At 45.7% G+C, this 21,370-nt stretch overlaps 1 protein-coding gene across 1 annotated transcript in view; it reads right to left on the bottom strand.

The window, feature by feature from the left end:
- FNTB (farnesyltransferase, CAAX box, beta) overlaps positions 1-21,370 on the bottom strand; it is a 61,559-nt gene that overhangs the window by 15,597 nt on the left and 24,592 nt on the right. The window contains exons 4-9 of the mRNA XM_006090972.3: positions 20,170-20,261; positions 12,715-12,861; positions 12,536-12,619; positions 8,415-8,501; positions 4,422-4,551; positions 1,089-1,221 (exon numbers count right to left, since the gene is read on the bottom strand). Of these exons, the coding sequence (XP_006091034.1) occupies positions 1,089-1,221; positions 4,422-4,551; positions 8,415-8,501; positions 12,536-12,619; positions 12,715-12,861; positions 20,170-20,261 (673 nt within the window). The remainder of the gene's footprint in view (positions 1-1,088; positions 1,222-4,421; positions 4,552-8,414; positions 8,502-12,535; positions 12,620-12,714; positions 12,862-20,169; positions 20,262-21,370) is intronic.

Here is a 21,370-nt window from a genome sequence, read left to right as displayed (position 1 = left end):
TACGTGTGCGTTAGGGGTGGGGCGGGCAGTAGAAAAGAATCTCATCTTCTCCAGCTGAGCAATTGATTGCCCAGCCGCCAAGTCCAAAGAAAAGCTTCCCCTGGGCCAAGGGACCTCACTCCAAGAAGAGATCGGCACCCAGCAGAGAGCCACGCCTCCCCTCTCCCACTGCTTCCTCAGGGACATCCTGTTCTCACACAAAATAGTCGGGGGGAGATAATTCAGGAGTCAGCAGGCAGCTGAGATTTCAGGAGGTAATCAGGGGAGGCTCCCAGAGGCCTTGCTTGCTGTCTAACTGCTTTGGTTTTTGGTTGTTCCCAGTGGAGACGCCACAGAAGAACACGGGTCCCTCCACTCCAGCAGTGCCGGTGGGACAAACCTGTGTTTCAGATTCTTCAACATTTTATTATTATTATTATTATTATTATTATTATTATTATTTTATTTCAGAGAGGAAAGGAGAGGGAGATAGAGATAGAAACATCAATGATTAGAGAGAATCATGGATCAGCTGCCTCCTGCACGTCCCCCACTGAGGATTGAGCCCGCAACCCAGGCATGTGCCCTGACCGGGAATTGAACCATGATCTCCTGGTTCATAGGTCAACGCTCAACCATTGAGCCACACCGGCCGGGCTCTCCAACATTTTAAAATACATTTCTGAGGTGGCAAGGATGCAGCCAGACAGACACGGCGGGTCTTTTCTCTGTGTGTTCTGGCTCTCTGCCCCTTTATGCAGTTGCCATGGGCGCAGCATGGGTTTTCGGTTCTGATGTGACGAGTACAGAGCACTGCACTGGAAACTGTGGCTTCACACACAGCTGAGGTGGCAGTCACCTTGGAGCCCAGGACAGGCGCCCGCCTCCTCTAGGCACAGCCAGTGTGAAGCAGCCATGACCCCCTAACCACTGGAACCAATTCCTACCCGAGTCTGTACGTGCATGCCTGAGACGAGGTCCCACACTGGGTGGGAACTCAACATCCAGGAGAGACAGAGCTATTTCAACCCCTTGGAAATGCACGCTGACTCCGTGGCTTGGTGAGCAGCCCAGGCCACCACCTCGCCCTCGCCAGCAGCTCCGCTCACCTTGGGCGTGCAGCGCGCGGTGCAGGAGGGGGAGCAGCCCCGCCTGCCAGAAGGAGTAGCAGCCGTCCACCAGCTTGTTGCAGCGGCCTTGAAACCCACCTTCAAACCGCATCTGCCGGCTGGTCACCCATTGCTGAGAAAGAGACAAAGAGGGAGAGGCAGCTGTCAGCTAACGGAGACAAGACCAGCTCCAGAGGCCGATCTTGGCTTCCTGGTGCTCACAGCTCTGGTGCTGTGGCTGCTTACCTCTTTCCCCTCAGACCTCAGACCTCAAGTGGAGCACTTCAGCCCACCCTTTCGAGGCAACCAGCATGGATCTCTGCTCGAGCCTAGCACAATTAGCCGCCTTTTACCAGGTTCAAATGGGTTCGGTGCTGAGGGGATGAAAAGGCCACGCTGGCTTGAAAGGAGATCTGCAAATGTCTCTTAAATGGGGCTTCGCTAGGACACTGAAGGCAAGACCACCAGGAACTCATTTCTAATCACGTCCTCTGCTCAGGGAAGTTTATTAAAAGCAGATAAATGGAATTTTGTGCTCCATCCCATCCGATGATCTCAAACTGTTCCTGACTTTTACTTGGCTCCTGAGGAAATTCATCCCAGGCCTCTAAGCAAGTCCCTTGCAAGAATGGAAGCAGAAGCCATTCGTCCCAACGGCCGATTACGGCTCTGATGGCTGATGGTGGCTGTGTCCAGTCTAGCCTCTCTCCAGGGAACCTGGTTGGCTGACAGAAGAAAATCTTTTACTTTGGACCTGTAAAATGGCTCTTGATGTCACTCAGTGGTCACATGATATTAGCATTCCTCGCTTATCTCCAACTTTCTAAACACGCTCGACTACTAAGATCAAGATAGTCACAGGTTGGGGCCCTAGGAACGAGCAGGACCAGCTGGCTGAGCAGATAATGGTATTTCCATTTCCCTCCCCGCCCTGCAAGCCGGTTGCAGCCACCAGCCATGGGCTTCCACAGCTGCCATGGTAACTGAACGGTGCAGAGTAGGGTATTTCCCTGCACCTAGATTCTTACTAGGCTGAGTTCCTGAAAGTAGCCACACGGAACGCTTGCAGAAAGTGTGTGTGTGGCCCTAGCCAGTTTGGCTCACTGGATAGAGCGTCGGCCTGCGGACTGAAGGGTCCCAAGGGCTCATGCCTGGGTTGTGGGCTTGATCCCCAGTAGGGGGCATGCAGGAGGCAGCCTATCAATGATTCTCTCTCATCATTGATGTTTCTATCCCTCTCCCTTCCTCTCTAAAATCAATAAAAATATATTTAAAAAAAAAAAGAAAGTGTGTGTGGGGGGGGGGGACTGGAGGGGGGATGGGGGAGGGGAGAGCGGGGCGGGGAGGGGATTCCAGTCCTCCTTTAAGTTAATGTTAATGGTTGTAGAGTTTAGATGATATCCCTGTTTAAGGCAACACCCACTCAGAAAGCCACAATCCCAAGTTCTTAAAAAAAAAAGACCAAAAAAACAAATAAGTAAATTGCACTGCAGATGGAGGCACTAGTATATCCCCGGTTGTCTTAAATAAACCAGTGCTTTAGGGATGATGCCATTTAATGAAGAAGAGAGATAACTGGCACTCTCATGGGAGGTCCAGTCTTCATTTTACTTACCCCACAGATTAAGTGTTTTTAAGCCAGACTAAAATTTTTTCCAGTGTCTAAGCCCATGGGTTCATTCTATTGACTATATAAAACCCTCCAGATAGAGGGCCTAGTTCTCCCAAAGCAAATGGGAGGGGGAGGGGGGGGAGTTTGGTAAGAAGGACACTAACATTTATTGAGCACCTACTAGGTGCCAGGCTGTTCATATACGTTCACTCCTTTAACCCTCAAGGAACTATTATCTCTCCCTTATAGAGAGGGGGGAGGGGAGCTGGAGCTGAAACAGATTAGACAAGTTTCCCAAGGTCACATGGCCAGGAAGTGGTAGAGGACAGGGCCCAAATCTAGAATATCTATAACGGAGGCATTTGCTAATTATATTCTTTTTTTTAAAAAATATATTTTATTGAATTTTTACAGAGAAGAAAGGAGAGGGATAGAGAGTTAGAAACATCGATGAAAGAGAAACATCGATCAGCTGCCTCCTGTACAACTCCTACTGGGGATGTGCCCGCAACCAAGGTACATGCCCTTGACCAGAATCGAACCTGGGACCCCTCAATCCACAGGCCTATGCTCTATCCACTAAGCCAAACCGGTTAGGGCGCTAATTATATTCTTTACTTCTGCCTGGGAGGTGGAGGGTCTATGTTTCATGCGCCGTTAGTCATCAGATTTTAGTGGATTTCAGAGTCTAGTGCACAAAGTTGGCCATTTCAGTATGAATCTTCAAGCCTTTAACAGCCTTCGAAGAATATGCTTTAGGAGGTCCCTACGGAGGAAGACAAAACGCTGCCGGTCATCTCCCTACAGAGTATGACAGAGAGTCTCCAGGAAGCTCTCGATGGGTCTCACGACAACTCCCACGATAGGAGCCTGACATATGAACTTGGGGAGAAAAGATGACTGTCAATTGCAGCGGTTTGCTGTAAGGTCATGATCAGAGAGAAGACGCTTCCCCAAGACATCTCCTGGGTGGCTGTGGGTGTGTGAGTTTGTGCACAAGGCCTCCAATGATAATTTAACTATAATCTAGTGGCTCCTTGAAGCTGACCGTTTTCCGAGTTCATTCTGAATATTGGTCAGGAGCTTGGAGTCCAGATATAAATGTGTGGGCCGCCTGCTCAATGCAATTACCCAGCTCTGCCCAGCAAATTTAAATTTGGTGACTGAGTGTTCACATAGCGTGGTAGGTAATAAAAGCTTGGCTTCGAGATGCCTCAAAGCTTCTCATAAATTCTTCTCGTGGGATATTCTAAGACTCATGATAACCCCTAATTTTAAGAGACTGAAGCTACGTTTTTCTTGGAAGTCTGGGGAAGGTACTCTGGCTCATCCCAGATGTCTGAGGGACTCAAGAAAACGCTGGAGTTGGCCCAACGCACCATGTAGAAAGTTCAGAGCAGGAAGACGGGCGGGCAGGCAGAAGGGAGATGAAACTGAGAGCAGCTGTCCACTCCTTCCACTTCCTCAGAGCAGCGTGAGCACTCTAGCAACTCTATCTAAAGCTTTACAGCAAGCATGTCAAACTCAAAGGGCCAAATAAATGAGGCATGTGGCCCTCGGGCCGCGAGTTTGACGTACTTGCTTTATAGCACTTCTGGTTCACGAGCTCAAGGCAGGAGCTATCCGCCCTCCCAGAGCCAGACCTTCCCACAAGCCTGTCTGAGTGGTCACATCACTGGGGCCTGGGGGCCTGGGAGGAAGATGGATCAACAGACACTTACCAATAAGTTCTTCAAGTTTAAGGAACGTTCCTTCTTCAGGATGACCAGTGCGGCCAGGCCACAGAAAGTGTAGCCTCCGTGGGCTTCCATCCCTGGCACCCCACCAATGCCACCTTCCCAATTCTGACACCTGGGAGAAGATTGAGAAAGGAGATTAAGGGGTCAGTGTCAACCAATGAGAGGCCGGGCTGAGTGGATGGGCACAAATGTAGGACCCTGGGAGGCAAAGAATGTGTTCACTCACATTAAGGCATAAACCACAACCATGAATAGAAAGATGTCACCTAATTAACTTTTGGAAATGCCTCCCCCCACCACCACCAAAAAAAGGAAACTCAGAAATAGTCTACTTATGTAACAAACACAGCACCTCAAAGCATTACTTTTTGGAAAAAAGTTATAAAATTGAAAAATAATTGCTAATTCTGGTTATCTTTTAGTACAGCTCTATTGCTAATATTTTTCCTATTCTTCTGTATTTTCAAGAGTTTCTATAGTAAACATGTATGCCTTTATAACTACCTAAAATAACTTATTTTTTTATTGTTTTTATTATTTTTTAAAAATCCTCACCCAAGGATATTTTTCCATTGATTTTTAAAGAGAGTGGAAGAGAGAGGAAAAGATAGAAATATTGATCTGAGAGAAACACATCGATTGGCTGCCTCCTGCATGAGCCCGAACCAGGGTCTGGGCTAGGGAGGAGCTTGCAGCCAAGGTACATGCCCTTGACCAGAATCAAACCCAAACCCCTTCGGTCCACAGGCTGATACTCTAGCCCAGCCGTGGGCAAACTATGGCCCGCGGGCCGGATCCGGCCCGTTTGAAATGAATAAAACTAAAAAAAAAAAGACCGTACCCTTTTATGTAATGATGTTTACTTTGAATTTATATTAGCTCACACAAACACTCCATCCATGCTTTTGTTCCGGCCCTCCGGTCTAGTTTAAGAACCCATTGTGGCCCTCCTGCTCTAGCCACTGAGCCAAACCAGTTAGGGCCACAATAACTTATTTTTTAATTTATGGTTTCTTATGTATCCAAATTACTCATTTATTATTATTACTATTATTATAATTTGAGGTTAGACTATATATTAAGAGTGTATTTTCTAGGCATTAAAACATGCATAATCTTTGGCCCAGAAATACAGGGTCATTTCTAGTAATTAATCCTATAAAATAAGAGTGTTTCCAAAGATCAGATTATAAGAATGTTTACTATATTCCCATTCATAACCATAAAATATTAGCGTCAGCACAGGAGCTCAACAGTAAGGGACTAATTATATAAATCCTGGTGTATCTGTACAACAGAACACTACACAGTCATTTCAAAGGCTATAGAAGTACTTGACATATGTAGAATCAGGAAAATATGACATACTTACTCAAAGACACCCTGATATTAAAATTACCAGAGAAGGATTTTGAAGCAGGTATTATAATTATATATTTATTTCAGTGAAGTGAAGAAAAATATACTTGTAATGAATAAAAAATTCCAACTGAGCAACAGAAAGTATAAAAATAACCAAACCCAGGCACTCTAACTCAAAAGCCTATACTCTCAATCCCTAAACTACTCCACTATTATTACATACCAAGCCCTCAGTAAATGTTGGCTATTATTATTATCAACTTTTTTAACGATGACACTGGGAGCCAGAAGATAATGGAACAATACTTAAAAATTCTGAAGGAATACAACTTATAATTTTCAATTTAGAAATCTCTAACCAAATAAACTACTAATCAAATGTGAGACTAGAATAGATATATGTAAAATCTTACAACATGTATCACCGCCTGGCTGGTGTGGCTCAGTGGTTGAGCATCGGCCTATGAATCAGGAAGTCACAGTTTGAATCCCGGTCAGGGCACATGCCTGGGTTGTGAGCTCATTCCCCAGTGAGGGATGTGCAGGAGGCAGCCAATCAATGATTCCCTCTCATCATTGATATTTCTATCTCTCCCTCTCCCTTCCACTCTGAAATCAATAAAAATATGTATTTTAAAAAATGTATCACCATAACCAATGTCACCCCAATAAATTTAATTTAAAACTTTTAAAAAATGTGTCACCAATTGCTCTTTTGGAAGATCTATTGGAGTATGTGCTTCATTAACATGAGTTAGTAAACCAAGAGAAAGGAGGACAGGGCTTCAACAAAGGAGAGGAGTGAAGTGAATTTTATGCTGAAACGAAGCTGGTGGATGCCCGCTGTGTGCAAGCTGAGAGCAATCTGTCCAGACAGAAGCAGGAGGGCAGAGGGCTCCAGGTGGGATAACTCAAACACACACGTGCGCACATGTACACAAATACACACACACACACACACACACACACACACACGGGAATGGATACATTATCTGAAGTGCTTGACCGCATTGAGAGTAATTTGGGGGGATGAATTCATGGTACATACATTTTTAAAAAGAAGTAATGATTCATTCTAAGAAAATAAAAGTTTTACAAAAAAATAAATAGTATCATAGTACATCATCTGATTTAGCTATAACTTATATTTTCATAGTAATAAGTATTACTTTGATAAAAATAGAAATATTAAAAAAACATACAGTTTGGATATCTTTCTATAATATACACATGTATCTACTATACCTTTTGTTTTCTTTTTTTTTAAATATATTTTTATTGATTTCAGAAAGGAAGGGAGAAGGAGAGATAGAAACATCAATGATGAGAGAGAATCATTGATCAGTTGCCTCCTGCACGCCCCTTGCAACCTAGGCATGTGCCCTTGACCAGAATCAACCAGGACCCTTCAGTCCACAGGCCAACTCTCTAAACACTGAGCCAAACTGGCTAGGGTTTGTCTTCTATTTTTTAATGATGAAATATTTGAAGCATCCAGGAAAGTATAGGAAATAATATAGGGAACATACATGTATCTGATACCTACCTTTAATTACCCATGTACATTTCAGGGTTTTTAAAAAATATTTTAAAGAAATAAACAATTAGATAGAGTTGAAGTCTTCCGTGGAGATGTGTAGACCTCCCTGACCTCATTTCTTTTACTCTCTCCCCAAATGTAACCACTGTCCTGAATTTGCTGTTTAACTTTCCCATGCGTGTGTGTGTGTGTGTTTTTAATAACTTTTAAAAAGGATTTTTAAATTTATTTTTTTAGAGAGAGAGGAAGGGGGATAGAGGAACATCAATGTGAGAGTGAAATTTTGATCAGTTGCCTCCTGCATGCCCCCTACCCGGGAGCCCTCAATCCAGGCATGTGCCCGGACCGGGAATCAAACTGGCAAACTTTCAATGCACGGAGCGACACCCAACCAACTGAGCCACACTGGTCAGGGCTCCCATGCATGTTTTTACATTATTGCATGTGATTCTTCCCATAAACAATATAGAATTGTTTTGCATATTTTAAAATTTTAAGTAAATATCCTGATTGGCATGTTTTAACATCCTCCCCCCTTTTTTACTAAACACTGTTTTTGAGATTTGTCCATACTGATACATGCAGCTCTCGTTCATTCATTTTGACGGCTATATTATATTCCAATGTGCCTGTACAAAAATCACTTCTCCATTTCGTACTTACAACCATTTAACCTGTTTCCAGCTTTTTGCTGTTATAAACAAGACCTATGTTTGTCTCTTTCATGCATCTGAGTGAGAGTTTCTGCAGGAGTGGAATCACTAGGTCATCAGCAAGGGCTACTTTGAGATATTACCAAATTGCTTTCCAACTGGATGAACCCATTTGAACTCCCACCATTACTGTCTAACCAAGTTTTTGATCTTTGCCAATCTAAACTGGAATACAACATCAAAGAAATCTGGGGGAAAAGAAAACTTTTAAAGTAATTTTAAAATGCACCATGCTACAACCCTAATGGATCTCTTGTCATTTTACTCTTCCTTCCAGTCTTTTCTCATTGCCTTTAGTTTTCAGAAGTCCTTTGACCACCTGCTGTCTAAGGGGCCAGGACAAATCCCAGCTTCTCTCACCTTGCTATCCATTCAGCAGTGCCTGCAAAGAGGTCTGGAGTGATGATGTTGGTCAGGGAGGCTACGGAGGCGGCACAGTACGCACTTCTGCAAGGACAGAAAGAGAGGGGGAAGCGTTAAGTTTTGTGGAAGAGCCTAAATAAGGCTCCCTGAACTTCTTGGGCAGATGGTTCTCTTTGCCTGGTAAGCTGTAATCACCTCCTGTCCTCACCCTTGGCACAGGGTCAGTCCTCCTGGGTCTCCAGCTGAGAGGCATGACATTCTGTTTGGATAGAGTTGCTCACAGCATGGCTCCCGTGAAAGAACATGACATTCTATTCTCCCGACCTCCACATGGTCAACTCGACATCAGAGGAAATAACAGCCATCTCAACTCATGTCAAAAGTGAATTTTGCTCCAAAATTCCCTGGTGTCATTCAGGCATTCCTGATACGCTCACTCATTCAGATGTCAGTATTGTTTTAGAGCCAGGATTTCCGTCTGTCTGTGGCATGGACACGTTAAAGCTGAACTGTATTATTTTTCTGCAACAAACACATTGCAATGCAGGGCACCAGACCTTGGTGGCTGCTTAGATTAGAGAGGAATGGATGGGCCCACTCAGATACATTCCTTGGGCCTCCAGAGAGAGAGAGAAAAAAAACAAAACACCTCTGATTTCAAGCACCAACCAGTACATACACACATGTGCACACACACTTCTAAATCAAAAAGAAAGAGCACGCCTTTTAATTTTTTTGATGTTATCCTGCTTTATTTGAATAATAATTCTGCCAGCCCCAATTCTCCTTGGGACACATTGACTCCAGTTTCACCTTCTATTATGGAACATGTCTACAAACTGTCTGTTCTTCCCTCCTACTGTCTTTTCAAATAGCCCGCATCTCCGCTCCATTTTATGTTGAAGACAAAAATTCTAATTCTGCTTACAACCCCTATTCCCAAGGCCTCCTAAGAAAGGATAAACGGGAAGAATGAGAAAGGTCTAGTCTCCATATTATTCACAATAATAAGTCAAACTGACTGAGGTGTTGCAAAGAGATCTCTGCAGAAGCTGCAAGCATTATTATCCTGTAAGCATTTTTATCCGCCCGCTCACGCCGGCCAAAGGCACGCAGAGGCTGAGCTACGCCAGCAGGCACCAGAAGCTTCTGGTCCTGTGTGCCAAACGTTATCGTCTACCAAAGGCTAACTTCGAAGGTCTGATCTAATTTCCTTCAGGCCTCGAGCCTCTCAGAGGGGTTCCAGAGCATTTGTTCTTGAATCCTAATGTAACTGCGGAGGCAGGGAGGCAGCCAGAATCGCAGCCCGCCTCTCCCAAACGGAAGAACCGAAGAACCGAGAAGGGATGCCAGGAGCCACTCGCTAGTCCTGGCTCTCACATGGAGATGGGGAGGGAGCAGAATACATCGTTCTGGTGCCGTTTCTTCCTCTCTCCCTCCATCCAGCCATCACATCTCTCAAATGTGTCCACTGCTCTCCATCCACGCCGCTCTGACCCAAACCCAAGACAGTCTCCTGTCCGGTCTTCCTCCCTCCAGCCCTGAAACCGGAAGACTTTTTGCTAAAATACTACAACCTATTCATTACACCTGGGGAACTAATAACATACGGATCACATCACTCCCTATTTACAATGTGTCAGTGCCTTCCCACTGCCCTTAAAATAAACTCCGGGCTTCGGAAGACTTCAGGGCCCCTCACCTGTCCCCGCCGGCCCTTCCAGCCCCCGTCTCCCACTGCCCCACAGGGCCCCTACGCTTCAGCAACACGGAACTTCTTTCTGGAACACACTCGATGCTCTGTCTCTGAGGTAGGGGATAAAATGCCAAAGCGATCTTGCCAGGGTTTGTTTGCTTTTGCCTAATAATCGCGGGGAGTTTTAGAAAGTTAAATTTCAAGACTGCTTAGTTGATTGGAATGTCTTCAAAACAGGAATGAAAATGTAGTGACTTTGAAGAGAAAAATATCTTTTAACTTTTCCTTAAGAAGTATCAACACAATGCTGTACTGCTTTTCTTCAATAGTTATATTGGCTCTGTTGGCCTACACAGTGTTAGAAACAAGGTCAGAGGCCCCAGATAGAGTCACTTATGCTAAACCAATACTTAGTTTCAGCTCTCCCCAAAATGGCATCTTAGACCATCAATCAGGAGCCGCCTGATCAGTACTAGTTGGGTCATCTGCCTGATCCAATCCTGCCAGCTCTAAAGGAAAGTAACCTTGCAATAACCAACCTGCTTTCTGCCTGGCAGACCTTCCGTGGCCCTGACCCCTTCTGCCTATAAAAGCTGTCACTTTGTGTAGCTCCTTGGAGCTCCTTGCTGTTTGCTAGATTGGGTGCTGCCTAATTCAAACAGATTTTTGCTCAAATAAACTCTTAAAGTTGTTTAATGTGCCTCAGTGTCTCTTTAACAACGATACTGACATCTTGTGGTATAGGAAAGCTACTTGGTCTTCTCCCCAGTTCCTGGCACAGAGCTCCTTCAGCCCTTGGCATAGTCTGAGTGACAGGTGTGATAGGACAGTCTTCTGTGACTTATAACAAGCCCCCTTCAGCCACACCTGAGGGGACTCCTGGAGGAAGGGGCTGGTTGCTGGAGGAAGGAACTAGGCGATGAGAAGATTGGAACTTTCAGAGGAAAGGGGTTGGAGACTGGATTAAGCATCAATATCCACTGATTTCATCAATCATGCCTACCGAATGGAACCCCCATAAAAACCCTAAATGAAGGGGTTTGGGGAGCTTCTGGGTGATCGAACACATCATGTGCCTGCCAGGGGGTGGCACACCCCAACTTCATGGGGACAGAAGCTCCCTGCTCTGAACCTTCCAGACATCGCCCTATATACCTCTTCATCTAGCTGTTCATGTGTAACCTTTATAGTTTCCTTTCGAATGTGCCAGCAATAGTCAAGGGTTTCCCTGAGTTCTGTGAGCTATTCTAGCAAATTATGGAATCTAAGGAGGGCATCATGGGAACCCCCCAATTTACAGCCAAGACGGGCAAGAGTATGGGTAACCTGGGGACAAAATACTTGTGATTGGCGGTTGAAGTGGCGGCAGCCTTGTGCGGCGGAGCCCTTCACCTGTGGCGTCTGTCCTAACTGGGTCGTCCATGTCAGAACTGTTTCATATGAGGGAAAACACACCCCCAGGGTCGGAAGTGACATGGGTAGAAACAGCTTTCCAGGTAGGTACATAAGCTGCTCTTTTGGTTGGAACAGACAGGTGACAGAGAGAAGAAAACCCTTTACTAAAGGCCTCCACAGCCCGGCTGCCTGCTTTATCTGAATGTAGTTTATGCTCCACCACTGGCATGCTTTTTCCTTCCCAGCTACTGTCAAGCCAGTGGTTAAAGCCAGAGTATTAATCAACTCATGTAGAAGCAAACATATTTACAAATAGGCAATAAGATGGCTTTGGAATAGAAACCTCATAAAAATGCATTTCTCAGACTAAGTCATAAGACTTGGGTATACAATCTCAATGACCCGCTGCCGCTGAGAAATGATGTGTTCAGTGAATTCTCTGTATGCTTATGAGCAATCACCTGCCAGGTGAGTAAGCTGCTTGCTACGTACATCAGACAATTCTTGAGTTAAATAATCATTTTTGCACCAATTGGTTCCAACCAGTTAATGCAAGTCTATTTCACCTCACTCCACTGGCCCGTAAGGGTTTCTGCACCTCCCGGAGCAGTTCTTGCTCAGGTGTTAAACATTGTCAGGATTTCATCAAATCCAGGCAAGAATATTTACTAAGTCCTTTCTGGGCATTTTTCTCCCTTCTATCCCAGAGAGATGAAAGATTGTATGACACTATATGGTTATTATATATAATGGTATATCATATCAAATCGATGTATTTTTAACTTTTAAAATAAGAGCAGTTGATTTTGTTTCTGTCTTGCTTCTATTTTGATATTTACATAAAAGAAGCCGACTGAGGACAACGGTATCATCTGTGATTGTGATACCGTGTCACCCGCACGTCATTCTGCGTGTCAGTCTGTGACAAAGCAGCAGCTTCGCCATGTTGGTCCTTGGGTTTGGCATCTCTCGTGGCAGGTGAGCTCTGGAACCTACGGATGCAGCAGCCTGAGAAAGCCCCACTCACCTCACATCCACCTCACCTCCAACGTGCATGAGAAAAGAGCCGTCAGGTTGCTTCAGAGAATACAAGTACTGCAGAAGCTTCTCTCTGAGGAAGGAATGGGAGGGAGGCAGGAGAGGGCAATGGTCAGTGCAGTGTCTGCCCGCGGGGAGCCCTCCCATCACTGCTGGCTTTGGCTGTACCTGTTAATGACGTCATAGGCCTCCTCGGTGCCAATGATGCATAGCGCGTTGACTGCTGCATATGTGGGTGCAAGGTGTGGGTACTGGCCAGGGCCCCCTCCAAAGCCACCATCTGGGCTTTGACACAGCTCCAGGAAATGACACACACTAGGTACACAGCCAAAGGGGAAAGCAAAGTCAGAGAGCATTCTTTTCAAAACACCAAATTCTACCAGATCCATGCCTTTCCAAAAGGGGAAAAATAAACCAAAAAACTCTCCTCCCACTTATTGAATTTATATTTAAAATAGTTAAACCCTCCAGCCAGTGTGGCTCAGTTGGTTGAGCATCATCCTGTGCACCAAAAGGCTATGGGTTCAATTCCCAGTCCGGGCACATACCTGGGTTGCAGGTTTGGTCCCGGTCAGGGCATGTACAGAAGGCAGCCAGTTGATGTTTCTCTCTCACATTGATGTTCCTCTCCCCCCCCCCCCCACCCCCCGTCCCAAACATGTCCTCTGGTGAGGATTACAAAATAAAATAGAATAGAATAAGATAAAATATAAAATAGATAAAATAAAACAAAACATAGTTAAACCTTGCAAAAGGCCTAACTCTTACCCTGCCATCATCAGTATTGTGTGCCCTCCCATCTGCGTTTTACACTGAAGCACTGGTCTATTCATGAAGGAAGAACATAGGCTGGGCAGAAAGGAACAGCCTCTCACGGAGCTGGGGGGACTGCCACGCTTCCTGACCACATCCTTCCCACCTTTTCATGCTGGTGCTCTCCTGCTCCTGTCCACACTGAGCACCCAGGTCAGGATCCCCCACCGAGGCCCCCCAAGAATATCCAAAGAGATGCCTGCTCATTCCCACTGCCACCTAAGCCCCAGTGGGCTGCTGAATGTTATTCCTTTAACTGACAAGGAACAAGCTTCTGTGGAGTCTGCGCCATGGTTAGGAGAACCGTGCACCCCAGTGGTGGAAACCTGTGTGTTCCGCTGACTCGGGCCACAGAACGCACCCCGGCCTGTGGGTTCAGCAGAGTTTTCACACTAATCCCACAGGCTCCGGTTCCCTCACTGAGAGAAGCTGTCTAGTGAGGGCTGGCCGTCAAGCTCCTGCCTCCAAACCTGGCGTCGGTTTGCCCAGAAGTTTCATTCTTGTTTCAGGTGAAACCCAGAAAGCCCCTATCTGACCAAGGTCCTCTGAGGTTCACCAGAAGGGGGTGCCCCAGGAAAGTCCTGGTTATCAAGTCCTTTCCCCATGACTCAGCTGGGGTCACAGGCTTCCTCCGAGGACGGGCCTGTTTAAGGCAGTGGTTCTCAACCTTCCTAATGCCGCGACCCTTTAATACAGTTCCTCATGCTGTGGTGACCCCCAACCATAAAATTATTGTCGTTGCTACCTCATAACTGTGATTTTGCTACTGTTATGAATCGTAATGTAAATATCTGATATGCAGGATGTATTTTCATTGTTACAAATTGAACATAACTAAAGCATAGTGATTAATCACAAAAACAATATGTAGCCCTAACTGGTTTGGCTCAGTGGATAGAGCGTCAGCCTGCGGACTGAGGGGTCCCAGGTTCGATTCCAGTCAAGGGCACATGCCTGGGTTGCAGGCTTGATCCCCAGTAGGGGACATGCAGGAGGCAGCCGATCAATGATTCTCTCTCATCATTGATGTTTCTATCTCTCTTTCCCTTTCCCATTCTCTCTGAAATCAATAAAGATGTGAAAAAAAACCACAATATGTAATTATATATGTGTTTTCTGATGGTCTTAGGCGACCCCTGTGAAAGGGTCGTTCAACCCCCAAAGGGGTCGAGACCCACAGGTTGAGAACCGCTGGTTTAAGGGAACAAACTGCAGATCTGTGTCCTCCCAGTGCTCAGGCAGCCTTCTCCGGGTTTTCATATCATCCTTTCTTATCTACGGCTGCCAGAGAGATCGCATGGAGTCCAGCTCCTCTCCACCGAGACTCAGTTTATTGTTGCTTTTCCTCAACATATTTGATTTCAGATCTCCCGTTATCTGGGCTGGGACAGCAATAGAAAATTCGGCTGACTCGCTAGCGGAGTCCTGAAATCGTCACAGGTCAAAAACAATACACAATAAATTCCATTTGCCCTAAAATTTTACTGTAAGAAACAAAAGGATCGAAACTGAAGTTGATAATCAGAGAAGGAAGACAGCTTTGCGGCATGTTGTTGATAGCAATTACTTTTCATAGAGAAAATGAGTTTGTTCCTAACCTATTTTCCAAACCATTCTTAATTTCTGCCGCATTTCCCAGAAGCAAATAGCTAATAAATAAACACATGTCCCAACGAAGGCTGGCTGCGCTCGCATATAAAAGTATTCTATGTCACAAAAGATTTTAGTTGCTCTAAAAACTTAGCACATTCAAGAGGACAAAAAGAGTCACCTAGTTACCCATTCCCTTCCCCAGCTCCCAAGAGAGAATCATGCCAGTGCAACCCTCCTGACCCTGCAGCCTGAAGTCTGGAATGAGCCAGGATCGGAATGTACCAGACACCTCTAAGCCATCCCTCCATGCCAACCTCCATCAGCTGACGGGCTGCGTCTGACTGTCCCTGGGGCTGTGCTGGGGCACAGGGGTTGGGCTTTGCTTGACTCTCAGCCACTTCCACATTACAGAACATTCTGATCCAGAAGCCTGCCCCTCAAGGAACTGGCAACCTGGCCATGAAGCTACCAGCTGTCATCAGCAGAATCCTTAGCAATTCTAAAAACCAAAATGTGAATGATACTTTATCAAAACTTATCCTAGGAACCAGAAATTCACCAACTAACACTTTGTGGAAAACAATTATTCACAAATCATTCATTTAGTCATACAACTAAAAGATCTAGTGGATCAATTTGACTTCAAATCAACAAGGCATTTCACTCCAGATTCCGTGACAATTACCAACAAAGTGGGAAACTATCTTCTAGATCGGGGATTTTCAAACTCAAAATGTGTGTATTAGAATCACTGGAGAGCTAGTAAAGAATACACAGCCCTAGCCTGTTTGCTCAGTGGTTAGAGCGTCGGCCCTAGGACTGAAGGGTCCCAGGTTCAATCCCTGAGTGCAGGAGGCACCCAATTGACGTGTCTCTCTCATATCCATGTTTCTTTCTGTCGCTACCCTTCCCTTCTACTCTCTCTAAAAATCAATGGAAAAAATATCCTCGGGTGAGGATTAACAAAAAAATAAAACACACACACAAAAATCAGAAGCCAATAAGAATAAAACAAATGAAATACGTGCAAGTAGTAATATATGTATTTAGGGGACGGCAGGAGTGGGGGATGAGTAAAGTGTATAAATATAAGATGGGAAAGGACTAGGAATGTAGCAGAAAAAGGACCAGATGATAGAGTCCATGAGTTGTGAACAATAACAAAAATGCCAGTTAAAAACATTATTGGTCAGAACTATATCTGACTCAAGCCTCCATTTTCCAACTCAAAGGGAGTTCAGATTAGAGTTGTAAAAGTGGCTAAATATAAAAATGATTAAAAGGCTTAATATTACAGGCAACCACAGTAGAAAGCTACCCCGCCACATACCTCAGAAACATCAAGGGTAATTATACAAACTTTCTGGTCAATAAACAAAAATGGAAGCTCGTTTGCAGCAAGATTTTAGGTTAGATGTAAGAAAAACTGCAGCACCGGAGTAAGGGACCACAGACGGATGGCAGGTCTAGAATAAGTTACAAAGATTATAGCTTTGGAAACAGGAACAGTCACCCTTGAGCAGAACGGCCCAGGAGCAGATGCAAATGCAAGAGGAAGGAGTGGACATCAAGCTCCTTCTAGTGCCAAGTCTTTCAAATGTCAAGCTGTCAAACAGCTTCAGCTCCACGCGGCGAGGGAGAGGAGAACTGCCCTGGGGAGAGGCAGCAATGAACAGGTGGGGGGCAGCAGCTCCCTAGATGACCCGGGAGCCGGGCCGGGGGAGCCGGCAGAGGGGGGCAGGTCCTCTGACTCCGCACTGGGAGCCGGGAGCCAGCAGTCCTCTGGGTCTGCAGTTTGGTGTGTGGTCAGGTCTGAAGGTGGTTATTTGACAGCAGGGTTTCCCCACCTTGGCGTGACGACATACTGGGCGGGATAATTCCTGGTTGTGGGGACTGTCCTGGGGAGGACGGTTAGCAGCATCCCTGGCCTCCACCCACTAGATGCCTGGTGCTGCTGGCCAAAAACAAAATGCCCAGAAGACAAACGAGGTGTCCTTACGAAAAGGTAAAGAAACAAATCAGATTTAAACTTAAGAATTAAAAGGAAAAGATATTTAAGGAGTTATTTACCGATACGTGAAGATGTAAATTTAATCTTTGGAAAAATGTTATAAGCAAGAAGTCCTAAAACGAGTTTTAAGTTAAAGACGATTTTTAGATCTTACAGAAGCTAAAAGCCTAACTGAACAGTGCAGTGGTCCTCTGCGGTCTTCATTTGGTCCGTGCCCTTCGTGAACGCGGCTTTCAATAACAAAGTGTGGGGTTCTCCGTAAAGGCTGCTTCCTTCAGTGCTAACGTCACGAACAAAGCAAATGTCCTTAGTCTGGTTCCAAAATATTAATTTACTTTAGGTAAACACGTCTACATGTGTGGGTACAAGCTAAATTCCTACCTATGAATATATTGCTCCTGAGGGGTCTGACACCCGCAGCAAAAAAAACGGCCTTGTCGGCTTCGATCAGCAGTCACAGCAGCTGACAAAAGTGATTTTGTCCACTAGAGGGAACTCAGCATGGCATTTTGTTCCCTAAACAAATAGAGTCACAACAGTGAACCAAATAGGAAAGAGAGGAGAGAGAAAGAGAGACTAGATGAGGGAGTGGGGAGAAAAGAGGGCAGGAAATAATAAAATTCCAGAGCAAAACTCAGCCTCTAGGTCACCTTAATATTTGTATGAAGAAGAAGAAGAAGAAAAAAAAACCTGTCCCCATTTTCAAAGCATTTCTTTCCCCTGTGCAAAAAATAAATAAAAAGGCAATATCCTATATCAGGTAGTCTAAAAAAACAAATCCCTGTATTTTTAGAGAAGTCATTAAGATTTCTCTGTATCTTACTAAAAACTGCTTTCCTTATAGGTCAGAGCTACTGGGGCTCTATTCATATTATCAGCACCCGAGGATACATTTTTATTGATTTTTAGAGAGAGAGAAAGAAAGGCATCGATGTGAGAGAGAAACATCCATCAGTTGTTGCCCAGATGCTCCCCGACCTGGCATGGAACCAACAGCCTAGGTATGTGCTTTGACAGGGAATTGATCCCACAACCTTTTGGTGTAATGGACGATGCTCCAACCCACAGAGCCACCTGGCCAAGGCTCTAAGTAAATTTTTAAAGGTGTGTTAAGTCAGGGCTCCACAGAACCACAGGTACGCTTTTAAGGCAGCCATGGAGCAGAAACTCTCAGCCATTCAATATCAAGTTGTTCTTGAAATCAGCTTTCAGGTTTAAAACAGTAATCATAAAACAATGAAGATTCAATGTAGAAACTTTAGAAAATGAAAATGTGTTTAGAAAAAAAGAAATCACCTTTAACCCCACTATCCAGAAGTGACAACTACCATGTGTATCCATCCTTTTGGTTTTTCCATGCATAGATCCATCTATATTTTTACTCTATAAAAGTGAAATCTTTTAAGCTACCTTTGCACTTAAATCATGAACATCTCTATATAAATATACACATTTTTATATACAAATATACACATATATATAATTTTATTGTGGTCTACTTGACATACAACGTTAATTTCAGATGTACAACATAACACTTTAATATTTGTGTACATTGCGAAATGATCACCACAACCTGGTTAGCATCTGCTAACTTTTCATTTTTAAAGGGCTGTAGAGTATTTCATCGTATAAACTGCACCATAATTTCTTAAGTTTTAATTACATGACCCTACTGTGACTATTTCGGTTGTCTCCAATGGGTCAGTGTCAAAAGCCCTTTAAAGGGGTCCTCTCTTCCTATCAGACGCCACAAAGCTATTCTGGCACTTACTTCCCCAGGAAAGCCTCACCTAAACCAACCTACAAAAACTCAAAACTGATGCCGACCCAAGAACCCCTTATCATGACCTTCCACTTCAGAGGGGCCTGTTCTCCGTTGGGGGCACCTGTACTTCACTCAGCAATGGCCCCCTTACCTTCCCCTTCTCTCCTGCTGGACTTCTCCATTCCCCTACCAGAATCCTGACTGTGTATGTGCGGGGGAGAAACGTCCCAAACAAGCCGCAACCCCCAACTGGTATTTCAAAACCACACGGGCCTTTACTTTGACCATTAAACCCCTATTACTGCGGAAACTGCATCCAACCCTACTTGGAGCTCGAAAGCAGCTAGGCTGGTAGCCGCATCGTGACGAGGGAGACAATGCATATTTCTCCTCTCCCTCAGAAAGCATCGTATGTATCACAAGGGTTAATGGCCTAATTCTTTATTATCTTCCCTATCCACATTCATCACAAGACACCCTGCCCAGGAAGGCAAGAATGAGAGGTTATTGTTAAGACGGAATGAATGAGACAATGTGCGGTTCTGTTCTTCTGACCTGACAATGTGACTCATGCAGGGCACTGCGGCCAGGGAGGGGCACCGCTAGCCTCCACCCATCCTGGTACAGACACCCCTGTGTGCTGTGGGAGGCCTCCCCTCCCAGATTCCTCTCCCTCAGGAGCCCCAAGGGGCGAGGAGGATCTCAAGTAGCTGCCGAGGGGACGTGCTCCCTCTCAGTGAGAACTGGGACGTTAGATCGATTCCTGGCTGCCCTCCCCCCTCCCCCAGGTATCCCCAAGGCTGGGGTGATGATCAGTTTCTCTTCTTTAAAATTGTGATGAGCTGCTAAGGATGAGGTACCACCCTGAGGACACCATCTACACCAGCAGTTTGGGAAGAATCTTAGTTGCTTAGCTCTCAAGTCTTAAGAAAACTGTGAGTCATGGCATCTGCACGCCAAGATGGCAACACATCCAGTCCCATCGAGAGCGACACCGTCCCCAGGCACTGGGGGTGCTTCTGTGGAGGTGTTCATGGAAGGCAGGGCGTGTCTGTTCCTTGGGTTGACACATGCCTCCCCTCCCCCCCCCACACACACACACAGAAGCATACTGTACTTTCTGGCAGAATCGTGTCTCCCAGAGTTGATGATGAAGCCTTTCCTCAAAGACCAGAACAAGAGCCAAAGGAAAAACCCACAGAAGAAATCAGAATCCTTCTCTTGGGAGTTCAAAGCCCCTTTCTACCCACGAGCTTATGATAGGCTTCTAACGTGGAGGAGTTTCAGGAAGTTACTGGAGGTCACGAAAAGCATGGGCTTCTTGGAAGCGGTCTGTGTTCTTCATTTAACATCAATAAAACAGTCACAAAACAGAAAGCACCCCAAACTCACAACACAGCTCCAGAGAACACCCTCGAGTCCCCGCCGCCAGACTCACTCTGCCGCCACCATCTGGGGGATGGGTTCGTCCAGCAGCTCCAAGCTGTGCAGGATCCAGTAGCAGAGCCACGGGCGGCTGGCGTCCAGACACTGGCACAGGGACGGGGAGAAAACACACCCCTTATTCAGAGTCGTCCCAAGAGACGGCTGACAAGGGGATGTCTGTCTCTCTGCTGGCAGCCTGGCAGGGGCAGGAGGGGCCCCTCCGAACAATCAGTGAATGAAGGACACTTTGCCTTGGGGCCTTAGCCAGCAGCTGAAAGACCCACATGTGAGAAAGGACAGTGGGACAAAGAATATTACCTTGAACCCGACCTGAGGAAGGCTGGGCAGAGCACCTCTCAAGCACCAGGAAGTGCCGCTATGTTCTCAGGACCCGAGGAGAGGTGGACTCGCAGAGAGGGGTTTCCTGGATTAACTCATTCGCTGATTAAACCAATATTTAGTAACTACCTACTTGGTGCCACACACTGTATTAGGTGCTGGGGGCTCAATCATGAATACAGTTCTGCTCCTATTCTTGAGATGCTTGGAATATAGAATGAGTGTGGTTATCTGTAGAGGGAGAGGGCACTAGACACAGAACAAGTGACCTGGCTTTTCTGGAACGAGGTGGAGCGACACGTGCGTACATGTGCCTGGATAGATGCTGGAAAGGGCAGAGACAGGCCTGAGGGAGCACGGGGGAGAGATGGACTCTACTCTGCCTGGGGGCGCTGGGCAAGGTTTCCCAAGGTGCCAGTGAACAGAACTTGCCCCTAATTCAAGCTATAAGCATGCACTGAGCTCCCAAGGCCAGGCAGGCAGGTAGTATTCCTGCCGCTGTGGTACAGATTTAAAGTACAGTGGGGCCTTGACTTACGAGTTTAACTCATTCCGTGACGGAGCTCGTAACTCAAATTACTCGTATGTCAAATCAAAAAGTGAACGAGTGAGACACGTGATGCTGGGCTGATGTAGTGGCATTCACTGTGACGTTCGCTGCGTCAACTAGCGGTGGGGTGTCTGAAGCTGGCTCGTAACCCGAATTTTAGCTCGCAACTCAAAGCAAAAAATCGGCCGAGAGACGGCTCGTATCTCGAAAAACTCGTTAGTTGGGACACTCGTAAGTCAAGGCCCCACTGTATTTCAATGAGGCCCAGAGAGACATACTTTTCCGAGATTACAAAGACAGTGAATGGCAGAGATGAGACAAGAAG

Source organism: Myotis lucifugus, unplaced genomic scaffold (genome assembly GCF_000147115.1).
Source record: "Myotis lucifugus unplaced genomic scaffold, Myoluc2.0 scaffold_85, whole genome shotgun sequence".
Classification (NCBI taxonomy): domain Eukaryota; kingdom Metazoa; phylum Chordata; class Mammalia; order Chiroptera; family Vespertilionidae; genus Myotis; species Myotis lucifugus.
Note: the sequence above shows the minus strand (reverse complement) of the source record. Positions and strands in the feature narration are given on the sequence as shown.